We start from the raw sequence: 9722 nt of genomic DNA on the forward strand, positions 1-9722 counted from the left end.
AGAGAGAGAGAGAGAGAGAGAGAGAGAGAGAGAGAGAGAGAGAGAGAAAGTTAGTTCTCAGGCCAGCACTGTGCCAGGGACTTTCTCACTGTCCTCCCTTCAGACTGAACCTGGGTCCTACCCAGTTCAAAAAAGCACACAATCCACACACATTTTCCAAGAACCAGTCTGTGTCCAGTCCTGGCTGGCTCCAGGGACACAAACGAGTCAAGCAGGACCCCCTTCGGTCCCTGATGGGGAAGCAAATGTTCACAGAAAAAGACAGAAATGAAAAAGAAAGGTTAAGGGGTATCTCTGACTCCAGGACTCTGATGCTCCTCTTTTCCTGGACCTGTGTTTTCACCTACGCCCAGGGGAAGACTGAGCTGGCTCTGACGGCTGTCAACCCACTTTTCTAAACGGGCCGGGCACTCACCTATACAGGTAGCCGAGCTGCAACAGATGCAGCAGAGCCAGGAAACGACGCGAGGGCTTTAAGTGGTGCAGCTCGGTGGGATCAGCTGTCAGCCAGAGCCAGCTGAAGAGCTGTAGCAGCACCGAGGATATGGCCAGCAGCATCAGTACCAGCGCGGCCCACAGGTAACGGCCAACGAGCATGTACTGGACGACGGCCCAAAGGTCGGCGACCAAGTCCAACAGGAAAGACAAGGCATTCACCAGGGCTACGAACACGTCTAAGGCAACATGGGGGTGCACGGACAGAGGCATGTCGTTCCAGGCAACTTCACAACCGCGGGTCTGCCCTCCAGCCTGGCTAGTCGGGCAGGAAGAGGGCGGGGTGGGGCAGTCCTCCCGGGGGCCGGGCTGCTGGGCGGAACTTCCACATCTCGCCCCGTCCGGGGAGGAGCGAGTTCGTGACTCCGCCCCCAAGCCGGTCCCACGACCCAGACCCCGCCCCCCGACCCTTTGTCCAGAGCCCGGCTTCTACTGGTTTAGATTCTGCCTTTGCTGCTCAAGGATACAAGAGTAGCCACAAGACTAGAGCCTAGAGTCCGGGCCGCAGGTGTAATCCCTCAGGATTGCACTGTTGAGAAACCAAATCAGAAAAGTCTTTTATTTAAAAGTACCAAGGGGCTTTGCAGATCACGTGGTGGGTTTCCAGTTCAGACCTTGAGGAGGGACTACATCGAAAGCACAGAATCTCCAGGGCCCATCTTCCTGCTGGCTCACTTTACTGTGGTGATCAAGTGCATGGTAGTTTGATATATTTGTATTAAAGGGAATAATGCACCAAGACATGTACCACAAACAAGTTTTGTGGATAAAACGAGAAACTTGGGAAGCAATGTGCTTCTTAGCGCCCTCTCTGGTGAATCTAAATGTCCGATCCCACTTTCCTCTCCAGACACCGGAGATGGATGGCAAAGTTCATCTCTCCATCGGGTAATGTTGCCCAATTTTACCGGGAGAAAGATGAATCTAGTAAGAGGGTGAGCTGGCAGTGCCTACAGTCATAGCCCCTCCAATACGTGCAGGGTTGGCAGCAGAGTCAGTATGAGCAGGAAACCAGGCACCAGCTTGGCACTAAGACCATGCAAGCAGGTAGCATAAGTGCTGAAAGCCACGTGTTGTATGGCACAAACATGCTCCGTGCGGCAGATGTCCTCACAGGTCAGATGGTTGTAGCTGACCGAGTTATAGATGTAATAACGTTGCAGGATGTGCTGCTCGTTGGCAATGCGGGTCAGTGCCGTGTGCATGGAGCTGGTACTGGCATCCTGCACTTGGTAGGCCTCTGTCAGGCGGTATTCTTGCTCCCACAGTGGGGTCTCTTGTACATTCGCCTGCCTCAGGTTCAAGAAGTAAGTCACCATGTCCTGGATTAGAGGCACAGGGTATGTCAGCAATGAGCAGCTGATTAGTTCTGCCCACAACCCAACCTGTCCCCAGCCTCTCTAGATCGATCAAACAGCTGCTGTTTGTTACCCTGCACTTGGTTCCAACTGCATGTGAACCCCCATTCTCCTGGTGAGGACATGGAGGCCTAACGAGGTTGTTAGGGTTTGAATCTGAAGTGGCCCCCACAGGCTCATTTTGAATGTTTGTTCCCCAACCAGTAGCACTATTTTGGTTGGCTGTAGCAGTTTTAGATAGTAGATTCCAGCTGGCAAAAGAAAACCTCTGAAGCTGGTTCTGGATCCTGCTCAATGGTGGGTGAGATGAGGGGTCCCTGACACAGGCCGCGTGCTTCGCCACCATTAACTTCCATGCCTTCCCCACCAGAATGGAGTAGAAAGCTCTAAACACTGTGATGTTGGTATTATAATCACAGCATTGCAAAGTAACATTACCTTCTCAGAGACTGCAAGCATTCAGGGGGAGGGCAGGATTAGGACCCAGAACGCTCACCCCTGCCAAACTGGCAGGCACCACACGCTCTTCACAGAAACTCTAATGCTCAGGAAATCTTCACAGAGTGAAGGGGAGTAAAAATGGCGGCAGCAGGACGGCGGGGTAGGGGTGAGGGTTGCCTGGCTGGAAGATGTTATAGAATTGTGGCTGAATAAGGGTTTCCCATTCAAACAAGACCCTCTAGAACTCAACAGTGCCTTTGGATAGAGAGGTAGGAGGAGCTGGGTGAATGGGTGGGAACTGCACGTGCCAGGTGCACGGCACTGTTGCACTAAGTCCTCTCTTGTACTGTGACTTCCAGGAGACAGAGGAAACAGTGGAGAGGGTAGACAACAGGACACACTCTTAAAAATCCTCAGGCCAGCCGGGCGGTGGTGGCGCACGCCTTTAGTCCCAGCACTTGGGAAGCAGAGGCAGGCTGATTTCTGAGTTCGAGGCCAGCCTGGTCTACAGAGTGAGTTCCAGGACAGCCAGGGCTACACAGAGAAACCCTGTCTCGAAAAACCAAAAAAAAAAAAAGGAGGAAGATAAGAGATGGCTTTGTGTTTAAGAGTACTTCTTAAAGATTTGGGGGCTGGAGAGATGGCTCAGTGGTAAGAGCACTGACTGTTCTTCCAGAGGTCCTGAGTTCAATTCCCAGCAACCACATGGTGGCTTACAACCATCTGTAATGGGATCCGATGCACTCTTCTGGTGTGTCTGAAGACAGTGACAGTGTACTCACATACATAAATAAATCTTTAAAGATCTATTTGATGTACAGGTGAATATCTTGTGTATTGTATGGGTGCATCACCTGTCAATTAGAAGATCTACAGCCTATAGGAGGGGTAGAATAGAAGGTGGGACATCCGGAAGGCAGAAGGAATTCTGGGATAGAGACAAATGCTGGAGATTTGACAGAGGAAGATGTTAGAAGGCAAGTCACACAGTGCCTGAGCACAGACAACCAGCCCTGTGGCAGAATGTTGAATAAAAGAAATGGGTTCATTTAAGTTATATCTAGTCAGAGACGAGCCTAGCTATACAGCCAAGGTATCTGTAAATATATCTTGAGTCTGAGTATTGTTTCTGGGAGCAAGGGGTTGGGAGGAAGAACCAGGACCTAACTACAATTTGGTTTTTAATTTTTCGAGGTAGAGTATTTGCACAAATGTGCAGGTACCCACAGAGGCCAGCGGAAGGTGTCAGGATCTCTGGGACTGAGTCTACAGGCAGTCGTGAGCTGCCTGATACAGGTGCCAGAACCAAACTGGAGTGATCCGCAAGAGCAGTATATACCCTTAGCCACTGAGCCATCCCTCCCAAGGGCACTTGTGCACAACTCTGAGGAACCTAGTTTATATCCTAGCTCAGTCCCCCAATCCGACCCCCATCCCCCAGACCAAGCAGGACACTGTGGCTCATAGCTGTAATCCCAGCACTCAGGAGACTGAGGCAGAAAGGATGTATCAGGGTTGGAGAGATGGCTCAGCAGTAAAAGAACCAGTAAAGACCTGGTTCAGTTCCCAACACCCACATGGCAGCTCACAACTATCTGTAACTCCAGTTCCAGGGGAATCCTACACCCTCACACAGACATACATGAGGGTAAAACACCAATGCACATTAAACAAATAATCATTAAAAGTTTAAAAAGATGGGGCTGCAGAGATGGCTCAGCGGTTAAGAGCACTAACTGTTCTTCCAGAGGTCCTGAGTTCAATTCCCAGCAACCACATGGTGGCTCACAACCATCTGTAATGGGATCCGATGCCCTCTTCTGGTGTGTCTGAAGATAGCTACAGTGTACTCACATTTATGTGTGTGTGTGTGTGTGTGTGTATGTATAAAACACATCTTTTTAAAAATTGAAATTGAAAAAGAAAGGTTGTACCAAGCATCTGCCAACAAATTCTGGCTCCTCAGCCTCTGAACTACCTTCAGGCTCAGATGTATGTATCTCAGCAGCCTGGCCCCAGCCACCACCCTCTGGCAGCTGGTGTCCTTACTTCCCAGACCTCGGTCCCAGCAGTCTGCTCTTTGCCCATCAGACAAGGTGATTTTGTGAAACCGTGTATCAGAACAGTTTGTTCTTCTGTCCTCAGCTCCTCAGATCCAGACCTTGGCCTGGCCTCGTGTCCTCCACCCTCCTCTATGTTCTTCCTCTAAAACACCAAGCCACTTCCCAGCCCTGGGCATCTGCCTTGCTCTTCCTCTACCTTCCCTACAAACCCGGCTGCCTCACTCAGTTTACACAGGACTCAAATGCTCCTTACTTAGGACACTTCCCTTGTCCCACTGATGTAACAGCTCACTCACTCCCAAACCATCAGTCCCCCTCCCCCTCCTTCCTCCCTCTGTCCCTCCCTCCCTCCCTAATCACTTTGCTGTTGAGCTACAGCCACAACTCCCCCACCCCCCACCCCCCACTCCATACCCCTTCTGAGACAGGGTCTTCTTGCTAAGTTCCTGTCAGGTCTTGAACTCACTATGTGGTCCAGGCTGGCTTTAAATGTTAGTCCTGTGCCTCAGCCTCCCAAGTGCCTGGTATTACAGTCCTGTGCCTGCAGGCCCAGCTACCACCCTGCCTTTCCTGTCTCCCATGTTAAATTTTATGTATTTATTTACTGTCACCCTCCTGTAGGGATTTTGGTGCAGGAGAGAGGTTATTCTGTTGTTTGGTTCTACATCACCTAAGCTTTGGGCAGAGCCTGGTGTGTGGCCTAAGCTTAGGACATTCTGTTGAATGAATGAAGTAGCATCTCTTTCGCCATTTCAACAATCCCAGTGCATTCTAGGAGGTGATGAAGTGTTCAGGCGTTAGGGTCTGCGGGCTAGTTGGTGAATGGAGGGAGGAAATGGGCTTGAACTCGGACTGTAAGAAATCTTCCATATCAGCCTCAGGAGAGACAATTTTATCTTGAGGGCACTTGGGAGATCGTTAAGGTTTGTGAGCAGCACAGAGGCAAAGTGAAGTCAATGTTTTGGGAAGATGAATCCCTTCTGGATGTGGCATCAGGGAGACCAGGCAGTCATAGTAACCCAGGGCAAGGTCAGGCTTGGGGAAACAATAGACCTGATTTGGTGGCAGGTGGCTCCAAGGTTCTAACCAAGATTCCCTTCCGTGGTGGTTTGAATATAGTTGACTCATGGGAAGTGGCACTATTAGGAGCTGTAGCCGTGTTGGAATAGGTGTGACCGTGTTGGAGGAAGTGTGTCACTGTGTAGGCAGGCTTTGAGGTCTCCTAGTGCTCAAGCTCTGTCCAGTGCAGAAGAGAGTCTCTTGCCCTTTTCAATCAAGATGTAGAATTCTCAGCTCTTTCTCCAGAACCATGTCTGCCTGGACTCTGCCATGCCACCCACCACGATGATAAATGGACTGAACCTCTGAACCTGTAAGCCAGCCACACTTAAATGTTGTCCTTTATAAGAGTTGCCTTGATCAAAGTGACTCTTCACGGCAATGAAACCCTAACTAGCAGTCAGTAGCAGGTGGGTTACTGAGGGTTAGGAAAGGTGGCAAGAGGCTTAGATTCTCCCAACCCAGCAGACCCAGACTCCTAACCTTCAAGTTGAGTGTGGCTCGATCATACTCAAAAATGCGGATCCCTGGATTGTTGGCCCCATCGACCACTCCAGGTAATGTGGTCTTCCATGGCGTGACCCCAGGTGTGAGGAACATGACACTTATGGGGGCACCTTCAGGGGAAAAAGACAGCAGGCTGAAAAAAACGGTAAGGAAAGAAGAGGCTGGCAGGTGGCCAGTTCCCTCAGGATGGAATACCTGTGTTGTCATAGAACATTCGGAAGCTGTCAGTATGGTGGTGTCCAAAGAACTGCCCCGCTATGACACGATGGTGCTTCTGGATCACCTTCAGATACTCCTCATTGAAGCTCTCTCTAAACCAGGCCTTGTCCTGGGTCTTCTCAAAGAACCCTGGGGGCACGTGACCAATAATATACACCTACAGGAAAGAGGTCCTGGGATCAGAGATGCTCTCTCCAGCCCCCATTTCCACCTTCCAAAACCTGCCCATGTCCTCCCCATCCCCCACCTGCCAGCACCTCTTTCACAAACTCTTCCTGATCCTTCAAAGAGTGCTCCTCAACTCCCAGAGCTGGGGCTGACCCTCCATGGCTGAATGAGAACACTACATGGTCATGTGCATTTTCATTGCAAAATGTAGAACAGGGGCAGAATTAAGAGCATGTGCTTAGGGGACTGGAGAGATGGCTCAGTGGTTAAAAGCACTGACTGCTCTTCCAGAGGTCCTGAGTTCAAATCCCAGCAACCACATGCTGGCTCACAACCATCTGTAATGGAATCAGATACCTCTTCTGGTGTGTCTGAAGACAGCTACAGTGTACTCACATACATTTAAAAAACAAAAGAGGGGCTGGAGAGATGGCTCAGCGGTTAAGAGCACTGACTGCTCTTCCAGAGGTCCTGAGTTCAAATCCCAGCAACCACATGGTGGCTCACAACCATCTATAATGAGATTGGATGCCCTATTCTGGTGTGTCCGAAGACAGCAACAGTGTACTCATAAATAAAATAAATAAATAAATAAAGAGAGAGAGAGAGAGCATGTGCTTAGCCAGGGACAGTGACTCACACTTTCAATCCCCACACTTGGAAAGCAGAGGCAGGCAGATCTCTGGAAGTTCAAGGCCTGGTGAACATGAGTGTGTGTATGTGTGTGTTTATGTTTAAGGTATGAATGCTATATCTACATGTACACCTGTGTGGCAGAAGAGGTCATCGAATCCCATTACAGATGGTTCCGGGCCATCTGGTTGCTGGGAATTGAACTCAGGACCTCTGGAAGAACAGCCAGTGCTCTTAACCTCTGAGCCATCTCTCCAGCCCGAGAGCTTATATTAAAAATAAAGAGCATGAATGAGCTTTGGCCTCTAACTTCAGTTTGGACACCAGCTGCATGCCATCTCTCTGAGCTTCAAGTTTCTCATTTGGAAGAGATTCCACCTGGTGGAGCTTGCTACCAAATTAAAAGAGGGGGATCTGTCCAAAGCACTACATGTCGGCTGTTGGCATGATGAGTGCTCACAAGCACCAGCCACTAAGTCTTCCTGGGATTTGCCGAGTGATGCATGGACTCACACAGGAGCTATTGTACCAGTCCTTAAGCTAGCAGACAAGATGGACACACCTAACATCCAGGCACCTCCTTGGATACACAGTGCACACTACTGCTATGGGTGTGGTGACATCAGAACTTAGAGCAAGTCTCACTGGGGTTCTAGGCTTTTGCTTATTGTGGGATGAGACCATCACAGCCCCTTGAGGCCCTAAGACATGCAATGTGCTTCAGGGCCTCAACTCACAAGGTGGCTGTGGTCAGAAGAAGCCTATTCTGGAGCTAGGCTGCTGCAGGACTTTCAGGGATGTGAGTGTCCCCAGTATGATTCTAAGTCTGTGCCTGGTGGAGGATTTCTATCAGGAAGTAACCCAGGTACACAGGAAGAAGCAGGAGTGCTTACCATCTCCCCATCCCGAGATGCATTGCTCAGGACATCTCCCAGCCACTGGAACTGCTGGCCAGGGTCAGCCATGCCTGCTGTCTGCTCATTGCTGCTGTAGTACAGGTTGGTGTTGAGGACCACAACTCGCCCTGCCCCATTGGGACCTGGCAACTTCTCAGAATAGAAGGCACCTAGGAGGTCATAGTGAGGAACAGCCTGAAGTGGGGGTGCCTCAGCCACCTTGCACCTCACATTCTGACCTCTTTCTCTTGAGCCCTCCCTTCCCATAGGAGAAGTATCTAAGGATAAGAGCAAAGGTTCAGGAGCTGAGTTCTAATCCTGGATATACTATTCATATAGCTGTGCTACTTGGGAAAGTTGCTTCACCTCTCTGCTCAGTATTCCTTATCTGGATAATGGAGTAACAATGATGTGTGTTTCTCTCCACTGCTCTCTCCCATCCAGCTCTCTGCCCCAGGAGCTGACTTATTTAGACTAAATTAACATACGGGCTTCTGTGCCCACTGGGCTATAGTCTGACCAGTGAAGAGTCCCAGCAACAGGAGACCAGAGTCAGGGAAGAAAGTAGTCAGGGAAATGTTGGACTGGCTATTAGTCTCTACGCCAGTCCTTCTCAACTGAGCAATGTGGCCTCCAAGGGACATCTGTCAATGTTCAGAGACACATTTGGTGGTCACACTAAAGATGCTACTGGCATCTAGCAGACAGAGGTCAGAGACACTGCTAAACACGCTATTCATAGTGAGAATTCTGAAATTTTGGTTTCTTTTTTTTTTTTTTTGGTTTTCGAGACAGGGTTTTTCTGTGTAGCCCTGGCTGTCCTGGAACTCACTCTGTAGTCCAGGCTAGCCTCGAACTCTCGAACTCAGAGATCCGCCTGCCTCTGCCTCCCAAGTGCTGGGATTAAAGGCGTGCGCCACCACTGCCCGGCGAAATTTTGGTTTCTTTAAAAAAACAGAAATAGCTAGGTAGTGGTGGCACATGCCTTTAATCCTAGCACTCAGGAGGCAGAGGCAGGCGGCTCTCTGGGAGTTTGAGGCCAGCCTGGTCTATGGAGTAAGTTCAGGACAGCAAACACTACACAGAGAGATCCTATATAGAATAAGATACAAACAACAAAACAACACAGAAATATTGTAAGAATGTGCCTTCGTCTTAATCCCAGGTACTATAGATGTGGGGCTGCTCCGGACTGTGCACAGCAGCTATGATTTGCCTCATGTGCTAACAGAAGCATGGTTTTGCCAGCTGCAGATAATTCCTGCTGTTGTGTGATGTTTGGAATACTGAGAACTTTTCAGAGGAGACATAAATTCCAGCTCCCCAAGAGTGTGCCAGTGGTTGCTGGTCATTTAAGGGGTTTGTTGCACGGTTTGCTAGTAGCCATGATCAAAGATGAAACAAAAGGAAAGAAATTAGATTCAGGGGTTTCTAAATTCCTCTCTCTTAGCCGGGCGGTGGTGGCACACGCCTTTAATCCCAGCACTTGGGAGGCAGAGGCAGGCGGATTTCTGAGTTCGAGCCCAGCCTGGTCTACAGAGTTCCAGGACAGCCAGGACTACACAGAGAAACCCTGTCTCGAAAAATCAAAAAAAAAAAAAAAATCCTCTCCCTTTTCCTCTATTCTTTTCTCTCCTATCTAGTGTTAGAGGGTAAAACCCAGAAATAAAGGGTGAAATAAAGAACCCAGAAAGTAGGCCGGGCTGTGGTGGCGCACGCCTTTAATCCCAGCACTTGGGAGGCAGAGGCAGGCGGATTTCTGAGTTCGAGGCCAGCCTGGTCTACAAAGTGAGTTCCAGGACAGCCAGGACTACACAGAGAGACCCTGTCTCGAAAAACCAAAAAAAAAAAAAAAAAAAAAAAAAAAAAAAAAAAAAAAAAAA

General features: G+C 49.5%; 2 protein-coding genes across 2 annotated transcripts in view; both read right to left on the reverse strand.

The window, feature by feature from the left end:
* The window catches only part of Xkr8 (XK related 8), a 7210-nt gene extending 5600 nt beyond the window's left edge, over positions 1-1610 (reverse strand). The window contains exon 1 of the mRNA XM_028759764.1: positions 416-1610. Coding sequence (XP_028615597.1) covers positions 416-708 — 293 coding nt within the window. The 5' untranslated portion in view covers positions 709-1610. The remainder of the gene's footprint in view (positions 1-415) is intronic.
* The window catches only part of Smpdl3b (sphingomyelin phosphodiesterase acid like 3B), a 25908-nt gene continuing 17225 nt past the window's right edge, over positions 1040-9722 (reverse strand). Inside the window, exons 5-8 of the mRNA XM_028759762.1 lie at positions 7837-8009; positions 6119-6299; positions 5900-6033; positions 1040-1817 (exon numbers count right to left, since the gene is read on the reverse strand). Of these exons, the coding sequence (XP_028615595.1) occupies positions 1452-1817; positions 5900-6033; positions 6119-6299; positions 7837-8009 (854 nt within the window). The 3' untranslated portion in view covers positions 1040-1451. The remainder of the gene's footprint in view (positions 1818-5899; positions 6034-6118; positions 6300-7836; positions 8010-9722) is intronic.

Source organism: Grammomys surdaster, unplaced genomic scaffold, assembly GCF_004785775.1.
Source record: "Grammomys surdaster isolate TR1022 unplaced genomic scaffold, NIH_TR_1.0 126313, whole genome shotgun sequence".
Lineage (NCBI taxonomy): Eukaryota > Metazoa > Chordata > Mammalia > Rodentia > Muridae > Grammomys > Grammomys surdaster.